We start from the raw sequence: 20,803 nt of genomic DNA, 5'->3' as shown, positions 1-20,803 counted from the left end.
TCCTTGATGTGTTCGGTACCCGACGCACTCTGCTCGCTCCCCGTCCGCGGACACCAGCGGACAGCCATCCGGACCTTGCAGGGCCGTTGACGAGGTTTGAGGTACTTTGGCAGTGCCCTCATCCGCATAATTGTCACACTCTGGAACCTGCAGGCCGTAGCCTGACAATTCTAACCTGATAGCGGTGTAACCATGCATGGCACGCTAGGGACAGCGCGTCTTGATGTTAGGCGGTTCGCCGCTCTAGACATGATCTTGCACGCTGTTGTTTCCTGATATACCGCATTCTTGGATTACGCGGATATCAGGCTGATAAGGTGACGTTGCGCTCTACCCGGCGCAACGGTATCTCGGACGAATTTGACACCGCCCGCAACCTGGAGTACGCTTATCTCTTAGGATTTACAAGAGATAGCCCAGACGTGTTACGGTTTCATGTGACGCCCTGGTACGCTTGGGAAGGAGCCGGCTTTCAACTGGTTTAAGGCAATGTCTCGGTTCCTGGATGTCGCCGTTTCCCCGAGCATCCGACACCATTGTTTTGCGCAAAGGTTAGTCATTGTAGGGAGGGTACTGCAGGCCCCAACCTGCTGATGTGGACCATCCGGGTTTCAACCGGTATGTATCTGTCAGTACTGGGTTTCGGTCACCACATCCAGGTGCTCACGGTCCAGTGCGATTTTTTCCGAACTTCCGTTACGCGGTCCTTCGCTCGTACGTAGGAGAGAGTGCTGACCCAGCGCTCGTGGTGGGGGCCTTCCCTTTCACTACTGCCTATTTTCGTTTCTTCCAGTCTCTAGTCGACGAGGACCAGGGAGGACGGTTCGTCCATCAAGGCCGCCTGGATATTCCCGCTCCCGGTCCCCGGTTCCTCCCGCTGCGGTTCCTCGACCCCGGATGAGATCGGCTTCGACATGGACTGTCGTCCATAATGGTTATCCCGTCTCGTGGGCTAGCCACTCCAGGTGGTCTTCTCAGCATCGCCCCCTTCGGACATCAGACCCGGCCACTGCTCTGCCGCCGTTCCGTGGACTGACCATGGCTGAGAGGCATCCCTCGGACCCACTTCTGCCCCTCTCGGCCGAAGAACAACGAGTGCTGTGCCCGCTTTGCCGTGTTCCTGAAATTCACCGGGCCACTCACCAGCGGGGACATCTGCATCGAACACGGGCGGCGGAGTCCTCCTCTAGCGCTATCAACCCAGAGGCTGCTATAAGCGTTCTTCGTCGCATGCGGCCCGAGGCGCTCCGCGAGCTCCTGCGTGAGACGCTTCGCCAGCCACCTGAACCACCCGGTGCCCCGCCTCCGATTTTCGAGGAAGAATTGCTCATGGAATTTCCCTCCGACGAGGACCTCTGAACTTTTGTGTAACGAACTTGAGGAGGGGGAGATGTGGGGGCGCTAGTGGTTAACCGACATTGTAGCCCCAGTAGGGGCGCTGGCTGTACTGGTACGCCGGTATTTAAGGGGGTGGGCTTGATGCTGGAGAGGTGTGTGTTCTTTGGGAGCGTGGCCTGCAACATGGCAGGGAATAAATCAGGTCTGTTGTGAGTAAACCTCCTTTTTGTGGTTCTTCCCATGCGCGGTTGATGCGAGCGAGTCTGGGGTTCCGGTCGTGGTGAACGAAGGTTCCCACAAGCTTCAATTGACGTTCTGTCCACGGCTTGTCTATTGGTTGACCAAACAATTTTTCACAAGGGCGTGCACGCTCGCCACTCGATGAGATGCTGGGTGGCGAAATCTTGCACATCCTGCTGAGTAGTCACAGAATACGGGAGCAGTTTGGGAAAGACCGAACGTTGTTCCAATAAACCATGGACGATACGCCCCCCCCCCCCTCCTTCCCAACTCAACGTAAAACGTCGGAAAGCGACTAGGAAGTCAGAAGCGGTCATAGCGGATACTAGCTCCAAATTGATGGCTCGGGTGACGGCGCATGTGAACAGGACAATGTACGCCTACATGCACATGTACGCCTACATCTCGAAAACCATACATGTCACGTTGCCACCTGATATAACAGGCCGAGCCTTCTTCCGCCGTCGGGAGGAGATATGTTTCGTGTCTTCGCACAAGAGCTCGTAGTCAATCACGGGGCCGGGGCACGAGGCCTCACAGTTCGGAGGAGCACGACTTCAAATTTTAATTTTTCCTGACTAAACTTTTCAGGGGATTTGTTATTTGCGAGGTCCAGGTATAAGCCACTATTCCACCGAAGAAAACTGCCAAGTATCACCAAACATTACTTTTGGTTGTTAAGAAATGGCACACCATATTTTGAAACACGCCTCAAAATTTGAGCGCTGGCAGATTGCAGTGTAAGCAAGCTGATGGCCACAAAATGTGTCAGAAAAAGGCCAAGGACACCCTTAATTAACATGCTAAAATGACTAGACTTCATTTCTTTCTGGGTTTTTACACTTTTAGCGATATGTGGTATAAACCCTACCATCCTCCCTTAACGCGCGTTATGTGATGACGACAAGTTGATGATCGGGCTGCAGATCTCGTACACAGTGAAAAACCGGGCACGGAACTCCGAGGGATGTGCTTCAAAGTGTGCCAGAAGTGCTTTAAAGTGACAGAAATGTCAAAAACGCCTCAAAGGCAGCAGATATGGATGTCGCTCGCCCACCCCCTTTCGGGACACCAACACCCCCTCCCCCTCCTCCCGGCATGAAAATCGTCGGAATATCCCTGTGTTCAATGCCGCAGTCCCTGCCGACATTGGCAACTCGACAAACACACGACAAAGTAAGACGTTGCTCTCCCGTCTTTGCAGTCTCGTTTGCAAGACGCTACGTAACAGACTTTATTGTGCTAGTCGTTGCATAACTGAACATAAAGGTAGCGCAACATAGACACCAAAGTAAGCAAGTGAGTGCCTGTCCCGTCAGGTCCTCTGTGTTGATGTATATGTAGCTCTACCTTTATGTTCACGTTATGCCATCCCAAGCAGCAAAATGTACTGAAAGTCGAGTGCAATAGGGGTGGACGGGTAGGGGGAAAGCCTTGAAGAGACTCGTGAAACTAAAGAACATTGATAATGCACATGCCGTCCACCCCTATTGCACTCGACTTTCAGTACATTGTGCTGCTTGGGATGTAGCATTCCAATGTCCGTAGCTGGAGGGGAGGAGTACCGTTGAGCAAACGCTTCTGGCGGCCAGAGCATGGGCGTTCCCAGGATTATTTTCAAAGGGGGCAATGTGCTTCCAGGGGCGACAAGCGTGTGCCCCCCCCCCCCTCTACCACCTCTTTTTTCTGGAGGCAGACGTTGCGGACTGTGCAGGTGTTTAGAGGTTCCTATTATGTCATCTAAGAATAATCATGACGACCTATATGACTAAAGAGCGCACTTATGACTTAAATATGTTTATGTGAACAACGCAGCTCGTTTCCGAGATAAATAATATCTGAACGCAACGCAGTACAGGAAGCACGTCTAAAAATTGTGTTAAATTTGCAATTATGTACCACTACACGTCTTAGACATCCTGAAGGTGTCAGATAGAGACTTTAAAAATCCAGGGTCCGAAAGCAGGACTAAAAACTTTGCGTCATGTATTAGGTGAGATGAGCATCCACCTGCGCAGTTCACACCTTGTTCAATCACGTTTTAAAAGCTACAGGTAAAGTGGTAACATCAATGCAATAGAAAAGCGTCAGCTTTTGTAAAGAGAAAGTACTGGAGACTGAAGCAGACTGCAGACTAAATCTCCAGGAACAGATCAGAACGGACTATGTCGTGAGCACAAATTTTCATGCAAAATATAATTAAATTACAGCATGAGTTACTGATCTCTGAAAATATTTTGTTTAGGTCATTAGTTACGCGAAAAGTAATTAGTCGTATTGCCAACTGTAGGATTACTGCAACGTGGTTCCTGGTAATAACTTCACAGCTCCGATACTGCTGAATGTTTGACGGAGTTAGGCCCTTCCTAGAGATGCAGTATACAGGGTGTTTGCTCTAACGTGTCCAGAAATTTTATCTAAAGCGAGCGATAAAAGAGAAACGAGCGCTGCTTTTCAGCTACTTGACTAAGAAGCAGGTGCAATTATGAAGCAGTACCGGTTTCTTACTCAAATAGAAGAAAAATAAAAATTGCTTTTCTTTTACAGCTCGCGTTAAATATAATTTCTGGACACGTTAGAGCAAACACCCTGTATATACATATTATATTGCCGCGCATACCTTCACTTCCTCAATTTTAGCTCAAGCTGACGGATCGGCACTTGCCGGCGCCCGCCGCAGGAAAATCGTGTAGCGCGGATGTGTCATTTTTGGTTATGTCAATTTTGGAGAGTGCCTATGTCTTATGATCAAGTTTCGTGTATGTGCGCGCAAAACTTACCGAACTCTCTTCGTGTTTAGCTCCATACTGGAGTATGCACTTACCTTGCTTTATGGTTTTATTCACGTCGAATTTGGCATAAATAAACCCATCGAAGTCCCATTTTTCTCGTAGAATTCCTCTCCATGCTAGAAAAGAAACAGAAAGCATCAGCTGTGATTGAGGAATCGTCTTCTGGAATATGGATTTCGTCCAATATGCACGGTTAATGTATAATATCTAAACAACGAACAGTTGGCAGTTGACCACTAAACAATAGGCGATTTCAGATATTGCTCTTGTGCTCCGCACGGGGGCCCTCCGTCGCCCAAGTCACGCGCATCGCGCAATGCGTCGTGGGAAATGGTTTGCATTCGTGCTTGCCTGCCTGTTGCTCGAAGGAAAGAGAGAAAACCGAAACCGTTTGCGCTCTTCTTCTGTCTGACTCATGAAAACTAAATCCCAAGGTGCAGTGGGGCATTCGCAACACGGCGCTCTCTGGCGGGCCATCCATGCAATTTGTGAAATCGTCTATTCATGTCAAAACCGAAAGCAACGTGACGTAGGAGTACTGTGCTGTTGGCAATGCCGCTAGTAATACCGGCACTACCGTATTCACTGCTTTTTTTCAGTAGCAGAGTAACGACCGCTGCATTTTAACTTGCTGGAGCAAATTATCCGCCATCTTACCCTGCGGCACGTGCAACATGTCGCGAAGGAACAGGCGCGACACCTGCAGAATAGTTTTTCTTTCTATTTATTTCATTTTCTTCCCATTCAAGTGTGTCTGAAGAATGCGAGTAGTGAGGTTTGCGGGCAAGATGAGCTTGGTGCGCTATCGTTGCAATTTTTGTTCATCGCGCCGAACAGCCGCCGACTCCCTGCTTCCAATTGCACCGACATCCTATGAATGCGCACCTTTATTTTTTTATTATTTTTTTTGTTATCGGCTATTGTATGGTCCCACGAAAACTCTCTTGTTTTCCGTCCGATTGCGGCTCTTCATGTAAGGAGGTGACAGCGTCATTAGTGACGTCGTAGGCGGTGCTGTGCACAGTCGGAAACCGTTATTATCCTTTCTGGTAACGCATCAGTTTCTAAGACAATATGGTGCTAGCTGTATTAGTAGCTACAACTACAACTACATGAATGACAATGGGATGAGGTGATTCACCGCGTTTTAGCTACTAAACTTCAACGTCTGACTTAGTTTTGAATTTGAACACGTCTGTTGGCGTCTAAGACGCAGCCTCGTAAATTAGGCGTTTCCATTCGTTAATTTCTGGGCGTTTGAGGCTTACTTGTCTGTGTCGTCCCTAATTGTTGGTCTGCCTCGGCCAAATCTCGTTGTTTAGGCGTTTCCCCCTATCTTTCAACTCCTCCGACCGTGAAAAAAAGTGAACGTCTTTGCATTTCTGTAGTGAGGTGTTCCGTTATGCGTTGTTCCTGAGCCCGTGCAGAGCTCTATTACGAGAAACGGTAACTGGCGTGTGTAGGACGGCTGATCCAAGTCCCAAGTCTGAGCCAAGAACTGTAGTTGTTACCCAATATTTATATATATATAATTATCTGAACTGTCTTCATGATGTGTTATCGTCCCGCTTGCACAGGACGGACTTACTCTGCCGCACAAATAGATGAGAAAGAGCAACTGGTAAGTTACCTTTGTAATATCGAACATACATGTGTCAGGCAGAGGTGGGCAAATGTCCTCACGATCTTTGCCCTCACCTCAATCTTCGTCACATATGTTTTTCCTCACCTCACCTCATTTTTTGGGGGGACTTCGTTCTTCACCTCACCTCACCTCCAACATCTTTTTAAAATTATTTTCCTCACCTCACCTCAATTTGTTTCTGAAAAATGTTGAACTCACCTCATCTCAACATTTTCCAGAACACTTTTTCCTCACCTCACCTCACCTCAACCTTCTTTCTGAAGTATTTCCTCACCTCACCTCAACCTTCTTTCTAAAATATATTCATCTACTTGTTATAATGTTTGCCTCGTCGAGCTCACTTTAACCTGTTTCTGTAAAACGTTTTCACTTCACAATTGCTCTTTCAATTAGGAGTGGCGTTGCTCATAGCCACAGTTGCTTCGCGGCACTAACACGGAATCAAAAAAGTACTAGGAGCGGGTAGGTGTATACGTTGTAGTTATCTTTTTACTGCTTCGTTTGTTGACTCCTGACAACAAGTTACAAGTACCCACAACTAAGATTCATTGCCTTGCTTGGTTCGTCCTTCTTGCAACAAGTATCCACTACATGTACGATCAGTAAAATTGGACGTAGGGTACATGGGTAGAGAAGTTGCACAAACCGAGCAATTTTGAGTTGCTTTTCATACTGGCAAGGCCAGGGATGGCTTTTATCGAGTATCTCTCAAGCGAGAATGATAATGGAGCTGCGGAAGTCGTTTTCGGGATGGTATGCAGCTATACTTCGAATTACTTGTACATTTTGCATTTTTGTCTGTTATGACTTTACGGGCACCCTCATCCTCATTTGCCCTCGTGAGGATGCCCACCTCTGGTCAGGTCGCATTAAATTGTGTGATATCACATTATTTTCTCACAGTGTTGTCATGGTTGCTGCATGTGCACTGAATATTTGTAGTATATCTGTTATCATACCTGTTATGGGGTGTTATCGTGGATCAGAAATTAATGAAGCGCAGGGGTGCTTTCATTGCATTTGCTAGCTGCTTTACACATCTTCCTTTCTTGCTGTTAGACGAGTTTGCAAAGACAGTGCCTTCGTTAGCAGCCAGACTGTCTCACATTCTTACCATAAATGCTTCAATTTATTGCGCCTTGTCAATTCTTAACTCGCTAGCATATTTCAACTTTTTTGCTTCCCTGTGCAGAAATTTATCTTGAATCGGTTGCTTCAATGTGATCTGATGTAGCCTTCGGTCTTGAAACGTAGGTTCTAGCAGAAGGCAACACTGGCTCCTGCCGAAGCCACAACAAAACATCGGGACACGAAATTTCAGCTGGAAACAGGCCCTACAGCAGGCCTTCTTACAGTCTGTGTCCATTGTGGAACTGGGGTCAGATTCACAAAAAGCACGTACGACGGAATCTGTCGTAACTCGGTTAACTAAGTTACAACGAAGTCCAGATCACGAAGGGCGCGCGCCGCAAAATCCTCGCAACTTTCCAAGCAGCACGCCAATATTGGTCCAATATTGGACCCATATGGGCTGCCAAGATTGCCAACATTGGTCCAATATTGGCAAGCCCATTTTGCGCCAATATTGCGAATATTTCTGTGATAACGCCAACGAGGAGTCCGTGTAATAATAAAGCATTATCCGGTGTAATATCCACCACTGATATTCCTTCTCTCTTCTTTTTGCTTTTTCATTTCTGTAGATCTTATTGATCCACGTTGCATACAATTACAAAAAAAAAAAACGCATCGCCCCAAAAACGAAGAACGGGTGCTATACACCCGTCTTGCTGAAGGACACAAGCAGCCCCACGGAACTGCCAATCCCAAAGATGCCTCAGAAGCCTTCATTAGAATCGCAATATTTTATGAACCAAAAATTTCCAACCGGCTCCGAGAGTACAAAGGAGCGAAACACTTTCGTGACGGTGACGGACATATGCGAGAGGAACTCACACTGCATCCAGCAACTCGAAAGCACCTAGCTTTACAGAAGAGCAATCGCTTCCTATATGAAACATTGTGTTTTTTACTTGACCTGCCGCAATTCCGTTATCATTATAGGAACCAGCGACATTTTAGCCCGTATGAAACGTCCGATCCGACTGTCGCGCATGCGCATTAGTTGTAGAACGCGTGACTTCGCTCAAACGACCCGCTCGCTCTCAGTCGGCTCGACCGATTGGTATTCGCATCGCGAAGCAAGGTGGCGGCTGCTTCCAGAACGTGGAAAGTTGAGTTGTAAGAGTTCTAGTGAACGTTACAATCGGATTGCCACGTATGTTGACTGTTTCGAACAATGTTTTTTTTTTTTTAAATTCCGTGTTAGCGCCGCGAAGCAACTGTGCCTATGAGCGGCGTACAGGTGTGGACAGATGGAGAGAGGACAGAAGGGAAGGAGTGGGGGACAGGGGGGTTAGTATGCGTCCTGGGCCGACTTCAGGGGGAACTGTGCCGACATTCGCCTGGGAAGTTGGTTCGAACAATGTGTATAACAATGTGTATCATCTGCGGTAAGTTGTTGGATGTAATGACGTACTGAATTGGGCATTTCACACGCTTCAACGTCCAATCTTGCCGTGCTGCTCGGGCATTTGTGCGACACGGTTACGTACCATTTTCTGTATTTTCAGTCAATATGGGGTGTACACGCGCAATATGGGGCCCATATTGCTAGGATTTTTCCAATATTGGCTCAAACAGGGCAATTTGGGTCCCATATTACCCAGTTTCAGCCAATATGGGGGGAATCTCGGCGAAACGGGCCCCATATTGGACCCGTATCGCCAATGACCAGCCAATATGGGCCCAATATAGTGTACTGCTTGGGTTACGGCGAAATCCTGCGAGAGCTCCAGAGCGGTCTTACGAGGAAAGATGGCGGCTTACTTGATATCGGTGGATTTGGAGACCGCAAACGAAGACTCCGTAATACGCGTCCACGCATTGCAGTTTGTCACAGACCCTTGGGGACCATCCCCAGTAGTGTCAATGGTGCACTTTTTTGCTTGAAAACCTTCAACAAGCGCTTCAATCTTACGTTCCGTAAAATCGGGTCGCAGGGATTTTCCAAGCATCCAGTACAATCCCCCCCCCCCCAAAGACACCCCCGAAAATCTTGTAACACCCCCACCCCCAAAATTGTCTGCCAGAAAGGCGAAAAAGCAAGAAAAACTTCAAATATGGGTGCCACACACCCCGTATACAACTCCCCTCCCCACCGAGATGAACGTACTCGGAATAACCCTGATGGATCGTCGAACTCGTTTCGCCTGTGGCTGCATGGCATCCATAATGGTTACCGAAAAACCGAGAGCACGTGTAGTAACAACGCAATTGGGGACGGACGACTTCTTCTTCTCCTAACGGAACGACTATTATTGTTACGATTGCAGATTTTCGTCATCGTTACCATAGCGAGAACGTAGTCTCGCACCCGTTGGCTGTTTTTCTCCGAGTTGCACGTGACAGGAAATGAGCTACTCTTTCTTCCTTTGCCTAGGGGCACTCTCTCCACTACGATAGCTCTGTGAATCCCACCTACGACGCCATCGTACGCGCGCCGCAGGCTGCGACGTCTTAGGCGCATTTTATCGTTACTTACGATCATGCTTGTGAATCCTACTCCTGGTTCCGGACCATGCTTTTTTGTGCTGGAACCATCGTGTTTCCACCCATGGACGAGCCTGTTTCCAGGCTGGATCCACTTGAAGTCAAGACTTGATCCAGTCTGAATCCGGTCTGGATCTAGCCCGATAATCCTGCCTAGAAATTCCAGTTGGATCCAGCCTGGATTTTTCTTTCTTCTTAAGACGGGTCACTTGTAGGTTCCCGTTACAACCACACCAAGGACAACGAAGAATCGCAGTGTGGCGCAGAAGTACTCTACTCTCGCATGTGACATTGCATAGCAGCATAGCCGGTAACATCAATAACATCACCGTTCCATCGCCCTTGACGAGCAAGGAGTAATCAACCACAATGTTGCCCTCCAATGCATTGCTTCATATACACAAAAGCGTGCTGGGCGAACGCAATGTATTCTAGACAGGTCCAGGTCACACGTTTCAACAAACGTCAGCGCACACGTGATATTAAAGATGGCCGCGCCCATTATCGGCAGTCAAATCGTTTGTAAACGAACGCGTTTGCTGTTTACGTGCCCGTTTTTGGACGTCTTTTCACTGCGGTAATTATTTTTATCCGATAATCTATCGCACTGACCGGATGCGACGCACTTAAACTGTTACCATATCGCCGTATAGTTTACGCTGGCAAAATACGTTAATCTCTTGCTTTTATGCCGACGGAAAAATGTCGGCAAGCGCTAAGACGACATATAAACTGTTGGCAAATGAAGAAAACGACAACTTATGTGCACCTAGCACGGTCCCACTATCATTCTTCAAGGGACAGTAGAATCAACCTCGTTCTCTGGTTCCCTGTCACTGGTCTATCTGCTAGCACTTACATCATAAACAAATTCACATGTCCTCAAACAGGCATTTTTATGACATGTGACCAAGACAAGATGACGGTATTGCGAAGAGCACCCGCTTGAGCGTAGTTACAAAAATGGCGGGCTGATGTCACCCCTGTGTCATCAACAAAGATCCATACAAGAAAAAAGAGAAAAAGAAAAAAAAATAGGTGCGAAAATTCTTTCTGTAATCGGATCATGTCCTACGTCGCCAAACCCTCACCAAAAGAAGACTTCTATCGATAACTTTTACTTATCCTTTAACTCTTTCTTTTTACTGAAAGTTTCAGTAAGTATTGCCTTATCGCGTGCAGTGCTTCCGTGCCTCCGTACCACATGTTGCTTGCGCCGCCACGCTATTACTGTTGTTCCCGTAACAACGGGCAACGAGAGAAAGCAAAAGACGAGTTATTAACAGTGTTTTAAAATTTTGAAAATACGAGTAACTTAAGTCGTATTATATGCCCATATTTCATGTTTGGTCAGGCTATTTCTAATTGTACAACCTGCAAGCTGGAATCTAAGGCGTCTCTTTCACGTTTTCACTGTTGCCGCGGTGGTTGAGTGTGAGGCACACTTGTGAGCTGGGCCCGCTTACACGACACCCTGAGTGCAACACTCAGCGAGTGTTGCACTCAAGCATTAGTACACTCGGTTTAGGAACTCACTCAAACTGAAAGGAAGTGGCTTGCACGAACACCTCGATGTACGCCCTTATGCAGGGTATCGTGGCTACTAGCCGCCACCAGTTTCCGGGGCGCTCTTAGTGGCAGAAAGAAAACTTCCGGAGTTCCTCTTAGGAAGTCATGCGGCACGACCCATTTGGACCAATTATCAATGGCGCTGAATTAGGAAGTCGTCTGCTCCTCCCGATGCACGTAAACAGTTTACAGAACCAAACGAGGAAATTACGTGTCGTGATAGCTGCAGCAGACACGTTAGGTCGCTTTGTGTGTACTTTCGTGAAATAAATTACAGCGTGTGGTCCAACGTGTGTCCCGTGTCTTTTGTAATGGAGGATTTCCCGGCTGCTTCCGGCGGGGACAGGCACATCGTGTGTTGATCACTTAGATGTTGGTAACGAAAAACAGAAAACATTTAGAGCGGACAGCAAGTAGCAAATACTTATAAATACTGCGAGGAAAATGCGTTTTCTTTTTGTAGTTCTCAGATGCCATAAGTCCGTGCCGGCTGACATGTTACTCCCAATAGCAAGTGCCCTCAAAAGATTGGTTAAAGCCACTAAAGGCTCGAGCACTCCATTGAGTGCATTAGTCACACTCAAAAAAGAAAGAAAAGAAGAAATTCGTGGAAGCGGGCCCTGGAGGCAGCGAGCCGAGAAGTTTCGAACTGAGCTAGATTCTGTTCTGGCGTTGTGTGTAAGGATGCCGCAGGCACTGGTCCAGTCTCAACTGTCGTCCGTGTCAAGTGGTGTGAGGTTCAGATGTGAGACGTGTATCCGATTCATGAACTATAAGACGGACGCTTGCAACAAATACTTGTTTTGGAGGGCGTCCGTGAAAGCAAAGGGAGAGTCATCATGATGTCTTGGTTGGAGGAAGAGAAGCCTGCCCCAGCTTTGCTGGTTGACGTAGGCAAGTATAGCCACAGACCCATAGTGTTCGTTGGTAAGGTTAATTCCCCTCGGCGACAGTTAACGTACGAATCGTTTTGCATCTGCGACGCTGCAGGGGTCTCTTAGGGGTCTGCAGGGGTCGTCGTAGGTGGAGTACAGCATAATGTAAAAGCATGAGTCTGGGCACAGAGAGGGACGGCACGAACACCCTATATCTCAACTCAAGGCTTCACATATCCATGCGACAGACAGAGGGTCGCGATTTTCCAACTTGTGGGTTCAAATGCTCAATCATTAAAACTATGACAGAATCATTAGTGTTAGTAATATGGCTAGTCATACAGGCGGAAACATGCCTTATAGGTTGCTGGGCGAACTTGTTCCATACCATTTGCATGGTAACTACAGCAAATAGCTTTTGTCTTCCATGCTTGAGTGGAAGGTATAATAAGGAAATCAACGATACAGCAGATCACCACACAATCTTTGTAGGCTAGGCAATGTGCCTAGAGTGACTCTGTACGCAAGTGTGTAGTGCCTGTAGACTGCGTGTGTAGGGGCTGTCTAGTGCCTGTAGGCAACGTGCCTACAAGACATGTTTCTGCAGATCGCCGATGGGATAAAGCGGGGAAGTTGGTAATAGTTCATATCGTTACTGCAGCACAGATACATAACGGGAGGGAACTAGAACAAATAGAGACACACGCACTTGCAGACTCTTAACTGGCGGAATTTTCATTAACAGGAACCTTTTATGGACTTTGAAGATAGCGTCATCACCACAAACGTCATCCCCTGAAACAGCGAGTTACAAGGTTGGCACCTATACTGAGTTAGTGATAACACCATATGTTGTTGACCGTTCTGACACATATATTCTTTCTTGTTTCGCCAATGCCAAGGAAGGAGCACTGATCCATTGCCCTCCCCCTTTATCAATATAGAACGCTTCAACAACACAGTTGTCTTTCCGAAACGTGGCGCCTGAGGAACGATCCCTGCAATGCAGCACTAAGTGTCCAGAAGGTGTGCTGTTAACAGACGAGGCATGCACCAACAGACGTACATTTATGCATCGCCTAGACTGGCCATTCAGGGTGTCTCAGCGAACTTGTCATTGAATTATAATAAAAGAACACTTCTCACACTCTAGCTTCCAACGTAGTTCAGCTCTACCAAGCTGGTGGCGCTATCGAATAGTATGACGTCATTTGTTTACAAACATGGAGAGGTCTCTTACCATGAATTTGAGCAAATTGGGCACGCTCTTCACAATGGTGGGTTAATAAAGTAACCTTTACTTGGCAAATTTCAGAGTTCAAAAGCAAAAGTTTACATAATTACACTTACGTTACATGACATTCACACCGAGAGGTGGCAAAAACCTAGTAAGAACAAATGTCGTTAACCGCATGATTCTAGGTGGCGTAGTTTTTTTTTTTAATTCAATGACACGTTTTCTGGTGGACCCTGTATAGTGGCTGCCACATTCCAAGGCAATAAAGTGTATACAGTCAAACCTCGCTAATACATAATGACAATCGTTAGTACGGCATTCCCCCTTTATGGATCTTTTCCTCGAGAACCGTGAGATCCCACTGGCCTTCGCACTTAACTCTGGATATGACAATGACCGGTATTTTCCACCCAACAAGGGGCGAACACGTGTGCATTCCTCTCGGTACTATGACCGGTGGTCACTGAACCAGCGGTTCTCATGACGTATAACGGTCGAAACGCGGGCTCGCTTTCAAGGTGACTCATCATGCCCCCTGTCTGACGTGCTTAAGAGAACAGTGTCCTTGGTCATATGGTCATAGTGCTGCATTCAGACGGCATTCATGGACCATGAAGTATTATAGCAGAACGCTAGACCAATGTATCATACTGAGGTGGAACAGCGTACCTTTGTCTCCAAGAACCGTTACAGTAATGACACTATATCGACATCTACTTCATTACCATGGATCAACCAATCACATTGTTATGCCTTATTTCTCGTTCGTACTATCATCCGTTTCGTATTTCATGTTGCGTACGTACCGATCACGAAGTTATATCGAATCCCAAACAAATACGCAACAGACCATGTGTGAGAAGAAGTGTGAACGGACGGAGCTGACTGCCGGACTAAAGAAGCAGATATGCGTCAGATTCACAGAGCGACCATGTTGTACCCACGAGGATGTTGTCAACTGGGAGAGAGATAATTATCCCCGAGTATAGTACGATCTACGGTATCCACAATTCAGCTTTCGTATTTTTTTACTTTTCAAAGCTTACGTAAACGGTATGGTACGACTCGTAACACGCGGTGTTCGTTAATATGACAATTCGCTTTGTGACCAAAATTTGCGGGAACGGCCGTGAGAATATTACCTAGTTCTAGCAGTTACCAATACACATAGTACAAAGGGGTGCCTAATACAAATGTTACATCTTGGAGGAAGAGACTGGCTGTTGATTCTGAAGGAGAGGTGTGAGTGTCACTAAATATGCCGCCAGTTGAGAGTCTGCCAGTGCGTATGCCTCTGTTCTAATTCCCTCTAGTCCCGTCTTTGCGCTGCAGCTACGATATGAACTATTACGAACTTTCGCGCTGTATCTCATTGACAAACTACATTTCCTGTACTGGGGGTCCTCCCTATTATTCCCTAATCACAACTCTTCATTGCACGAAAGCCTATCACGGTGCATCTTTTTCGATGCGTTAAACTTCACTTGAGCGAAAACGTTGGCCTTTGCACTTGACCACAATATTATCCCACAGGAATTGCTGACAACATTCAGCTTTATCACACCTACGGGACATTGTGTCCGGAGCAGAGCCAAAATTCTGAGAGCGGAGTACTAAACGAAAGTGCAGATTCCAGCGAGATTGCCTCCAAACTCTGTGCTACATTCAAGGAGAAACAGTACAGGCATACGGAGCCAGATCCAGGTGGTACCGTAAGATAGTGAACGAGATAGACCAGATGTGTTTACGAAGCAGTCTCATACAACTGTTACGTTACCACAAGAAGAAAAGAACACCCAGCAAACGGCAAAACGTTGCCATTATGGGGACTGTACAGGTTCAGAATGCATACATTGGAACTTGGGCCAAAGTTCTGCGTCTAGCACGTTTTTAATGCCCCCAGCGCTCCCCCGCGCCATTACCTCCATCATTCACCGGCTACGTCTCAATGTGCCATATACCGGCTGCATCCTCTGGAAGGTTTCCACACCGAATTGTTCTGAGTGCGGGGTATTGGAGGACACAGAGCATGTTATAGAAGCCTGCCCTCGATACAGAGAGCCACGTCTTTCCCTTGAGGCGGCACTAGCCCGCCTCGACAATCGCCCTTTCTCCGTTGGGAAGGTTCCAGGCTGCTGGCCTGCCCAACACCAGGTGCCGGCATTGCGCGCTCTTGTGGACTTCCTTACCGCTTCCGACTTGCTTGACACTCTGTGAAAACTTCGGTGACATTGTGTACGCACTATATCTAACATTGTGCAGTGAGTGTTTCTCGGCGTCGAACGTCTCCCCCTTTCCTTTCCCCCGTTTTCCTTTATGCTTTATCCTGTTACACCCACTCTACCCCTTTCTTGTTTCCTGTTTTTGGTTGTTTGTTCTTCTATTTTTCGTAGCTAACCTTTTTCTTTCTTTTTTTTTCACCCTCAAACACGTTTTGGAGTAGCCAGTTCTGACTGGGTCGGGGCTAACCTCTCCATAATTTTCTTTCTTTTTCCAATCCAATCCAATCCATGACCAACTTCTTTGAACGTTCAGAACTAAATATGGACACCTACTTCAATACTGCTGTCTTCAACTTCACTACTTCAATTTCAAATGATTTACCTCCATTTACATTTACCCTCTTATATGCCCTTTACGTGTCCACTTATACCTCCGCCTCGGTGAAGACTCACCATCTCATACAGGGACACACACACACACATATATATATATATACATACAGATTTTTCAATTTTGACAGTCCTATTGCAACGCATTCAAAGGCACGCGATTCGGAAGCGTCACACGGAGGAGTCTGAGCGTTCGCTGAATTCACGGTCACCAGTCCCGTTGGCGTGCTCCTCTGTTATGCTCATGTGTTATGCGGGAAGGCGGCATTGCAGTGGGAAATTGTGTTTATGCCGAATAACAGCGAAACCGATAAAAAAAATTAAGATGTCGTCATCTCACGCGGAAGAACACCATGTAAAGAACCCCTGGAAACATGAAAGGTGCTAACTGGATATAAAGCTAGTGTGCCCTGGCCTAATGAATTTTAATGGGTTGCGCCTAATTGGATTTCGTCAATTTTTGCACAGGGCCATGCTTGTTAAGACTATTATACAGTCAAATATTTGAAATGTCCTCTCCTATTTTGATTGAGTACGTCCTCCAGGTCACATGCCAATAGCAGCACGACTTGTGGGTGTTTACCTTGATGCACCCAAGGCCTTCAAAGACGCGACCAGACACGACTCCCCTCCTAGCGCTCCATGGTATGCGCTGGGACTCAACACTCTTAAAAATGAACTTCACCGCATAGACAGCATAAGTGGCACAAAAAAGGCGTACGCCTCCCGTTTTCGACAAATCAGAGCAGATAACGATATCATTCGAGATTATGGTTGGCTAGGAGCGTGCTATGCGGTGAAGTTCATTTTTAAGAGTGTACGGCCGGTCCGAAGAAGTTTGAACGGCGAAGGGGCATTCTTTGTTGGTCTCCAAAATGCTCACACAACTGACAACTTTGCCACATTGAGTGCTTACTATAAAAATGCTACCATTTTACATTTTATATAGTTTTTATACCAAACTATAAAACTTGATGAAATTACATAAACAATGAGAATTCGCCGTGGTTGACCACAATTATGGACGACCCAGATAAGTAAGCCTCAAACGACCAGAAATTAACCAATTCAAACAACTCCGGGAAAAGATGTGCTGACGCCAGAAATCTGGCGATTCTGGCGTCAGCACCTCTTCTCCCAGAGTTGTTTGAAATCGTTGATTCGTTGATGAAATTGTCCATTTCACCCATCAGGGTCGGGAGCGAACCCAGACCCGCGCTTTGGGGGGTGGGTGGGGTGGCAGTGGCGATTTTGTCACCCGCCACCTCTGAGGGTGCATCAGGGTACGCCTTGACACCACGATTAATGGAGTTTCGCACCTTTCAAATGTGCTTTGCTGTCACCGTCAGCGAACTTTGCTGTCGCCTCTGTTACAATCCCAGTAGAAGGGCATAGCCGTTGATAATATCTCTTTTGCACCATGGTACATGCCGTTTTGATCGCTTAGGACATCCTTGATTTTCTGTTTACTTCACATGGTATTAAGCCCAAAAGTTGAAAAAAATTGATTGCCATTTTGCCCAGATGAGTGCAGTTTTGGAAACGATTTTGCCAAACGCGACCTCTCAGGGTGCAACAGGGGAAAGAGGTACGGGGCTCTCACACCGTGATATTAATTTCACGTATACATTTTACAAAATCAGCTTACGACATTTTTTATATCATTGTTATATCAAATAATATTAAGCGTTCAAGTTGATGAAACTGGCCATTTGGCTCTGACGAGTGCCGTTTTGGAAACCATTTTGTCAAACGCGACTTCCAGGGTAAAATAGGGGGAAATGCTGTGGGGCTCAAATTCCGTGATATTAATTTCACATATACGGTTCACAAAATCAGCTTAGGACATCGCTGATATAATTTTTATATGAGATTATATTAAGCCCACAATTTGATCAAGATGGTCATTTGGCCTACGCGAGTGTCGTTTTGGAAGCGGTTTTGTCAATCTCGACCTCTCCAGGTACAGGGTAAACAGGTACGCCTTCGCATCATGATTAAAGGGGTTTGCCACGATTTTTGAAGGGCTCGACCTGCTGCCGCCTTTTCAGAACGTTACATCTCTGTCATTACGGTCATCTCTGTTACAATCCCAGCTTTGGGGCGTAACATAAGCCGTTGATACTACCTCTTTGGCACCATGATACGAGTCGTTTGACTAATTTAAAGGGCTCTGCTGCCGCCTTTTCCGGATTTTGCCGCAGCCTGTCACTATCCCAGTATAGAAGGGCATTGCACAGGGCATTGATAACATGTCTTTGGCAGCATGATACAGGGGGTTTCGTTCGTTTTGAAGGGGTATGCTGCCTACTTTTGCGATTTTTGCGGTCGCCTGTGTTGTGATCCCAGTTGAATGGCATTGTATATGCCGTTGATAACATGGTAATGAGTCGTCCTTTAGAGCGAACGCCGTTTTAACGAAAATACCACTAGAACGAATTTCTTTCACGGTCTTTTCTTGTTAGGACTTTGGCATTTCTTTCATAGGACTAATGCGTTTGTAAACATCTAGTACGAATTTCTTTCACGGTCTTTTCTTGTTAGGACTTTGGAATTTCTTTCATAGGACTAATGCGTTTCCAAACATCTAGTACGAATTTCTTTACAACGAATATACCTTAATAACGAAAAAAAAAAAAAAAACGCGGCTCCTTCAACATATTTTCCAACACATACAACGAAGTTTCCCTGGGGCGTAACTATAGATGAAGGATGGAAGTCACTGAAAAGGTTAGCCAGCTGTAGGACTCGAACCCACATCTTCTAGATTACCGGTCCAGGGCTCTACCGATTGCGCTAAGCTAACACACCTCCCCAGCGTCTTCCAAGGGCGCGTCCCCCCCATCTGAAGGGACAAATCAACCACTCTCTCTCACTCAACCTCCTTTCACTCTTACATTTTTCTCACTCATACACACAATCATACGACGGGATCGACGCAAGCGACAACTGTTGAACATATTCTTTCATCGTTAATTTCTTAGGCCTTGAGGCTTTGTATGTATTGGTCCTTTCTATGTGTCCCGGCCTCAGAACATCAGTTCTCTCATGTGTAACTATTCGCCTCGAGATCGAACTGTAGGTGGCGCTGCGACGGATGCCCTAGTGGGGATACGGCATGATCGGACGCAGCAGGCTCTGGCTTTTCTACGCAGATATCGCAGTGTTTCTGGATGAAATGCTGCTGTCAGTGCCTCACACATTGCGGATGTGTTGAATTTCGATACTTAGAACGCTGATAAGGTGTGAAAGTTGACAAATATTGCTGCACTGCGAAACGCTCAAGTCGCGAAATTGTGAAAAGAAAATACCCTGTGTGCTTTTCAAAGGAAACACTGCCTCCTTTGTTCCAAGCGTGATTTTGTTCTAGTCTTTTGCTGCTCTCGCTCGAATATTTATTCGTCGCTTGTGTATTGCTGTCTTTCCCTGTAACTTTTTATGTTACGTCGAGACAACAAGGATTTAAAAAAAGACTCACTCAAAATTCCTGTCTCCACTGATCTAAGTGTACAATGTACTAATCAACAATAACAATGAATCTAAATGTACAAATGTGCAAGGGAGAGGTTCGAAGTTTGATTCGTCTCCTGGGCGGGCATTCACTAAATGGTGCTAAAATATGTTACGAGATGACCACACCTTTGTGGTGGACTTGACTTTGGGGTGCTACTGGTCAGGTAATAACTACATATCAACTAAGTTTTTTGGTTCCAGCGGCAGATAAACAAATCTACAAGGACTACATCTATACAAAATCTACAGGACTTGACTCCCCTCTTCGTATACGCATCTGTTCCAGCGGCAGGTATACGTTCTGAAACACGCTGTTGCACATGTGCTTTATACCCCCCAAAACACGCGTGTTTTACATATTACGTTCAGGGGTGGTGATAGCATTTTACCTTGAATGCGTGCGTTCCAATGATTACGTATGTGAAAGATAAAAGTCTAGTCTAGTCATACGGTTAGATGAAATGAGATGAAAGCTTGAAATTCACACATTTAAAAACACCCGTGTCATAAATATATGTATTCATGCATTCATATATTCCAGATATTATTACATTCGATACAACTTGTGTCTAGCGCGTGCAGAATAACCTAACTGAGCATTGTGAATTTTAGAACAGCTAGCACAGAAACCATTCTATAAATAACTATGACATAGTTTTATACTTATAATATAAAAAAAAAACTGTTAAAACATTGACCTTAGCTCTTGGCACATTTTGTTTGACACACAGAACCGCAGTGACAAATATAATATAGCAAAGGCCGAGTGGAATCCGCATACTGGAACATATGCACGTTCTGTAGTGTTCTTCCCTGCTAAGCACGCTGGTGCAGAGAACTAGAAAAGTTCGAAAAAGTTTTCCACCAAGTCATTTTCACTCATTTTGAAGCGATTTTAAAAGCACAAATGTCCAGAAATTGAGCCTTTCAAGCACGTTTCGAGCGCGATGACCACAGCGGAAGCACCGGCTCAAGCCGCGCATCCCCACTAAAGGCAGTTCACGGAGCAGCCGCATGGTGGCGATGCTGTTCGATCTCGAGGCGAATAGCTTCGCCGATTCTTACCAGGATTACCAAGTTTTCCCCCGGGGACCCCTAATGTATGTGTTTGGCAGCATGATACAGGGGGTTTCGCTCTTTTAGGAGGGCCCTGTTGCCACCTTTTCCGAATTTGGCGATCGCCTGTATTATAATCCCACTAGAATGGCATTGCGATTGATAATACGTCTTTACCTCAATGATACAGTGGGTGTCGCCCGTTTCAAAGGGCCGTGCTGCGCCTTTTCCGAATTTTGCGGTTGTCTATCTTCCAATCCCAGTAGAAATGCACAGCATAGGCCGTCGCGAATATGCCTCTGGCACCAGAATAC

The 20,803-nt window shown here is 46.3% G+C and overlaps 1 protein-coding gene across 3 annotated transcripts in view; it reads right to left on the bottom strand.

Annotated features, from left to right (window-relative positions):
• The window catches only part of LOC135385487 (complement C3-like), a 290,804-nt gene that overhangs the window by 16,818 nt on the left and 253,183 nt on the right, over window positions 1-20,803 (bottom strand). For all 3 annotated transcript variants that reach the window (XM_064614824.1, XM_064614823.1, XM_064614825.1), the window contains one exon: window positions 4,403-4,486. In XM_064614824.1, coding sequence (XP_064470894.1) covers window positions 4,403-4,486 — 84 coding nt within the window. The remainder of the gene's footprint in view (window positions 1-4,402; window positions 4,487-20,803) is intronic.

The sequence above is a fragment of the Ornithodoros turicata genome, chromosome 2 (genome assembly GCF_037126465.1).
Source record: "Ornithodoros turicata isolate Travis chromosome 2, ASM3712646v1, whole genome shotgun sequence".
Classification (NCBI taxonomy): Eukaryota; Metazoa; Arthropoda; class Arachnida; order Ixodida; family Argasidae; genus Ornithodoros; species Ornithodoros turicata.
Note: the sequence above shows the minus strand (reverse complement) of the source record. Positions and strands in the feature narration are given on the sequence as shown.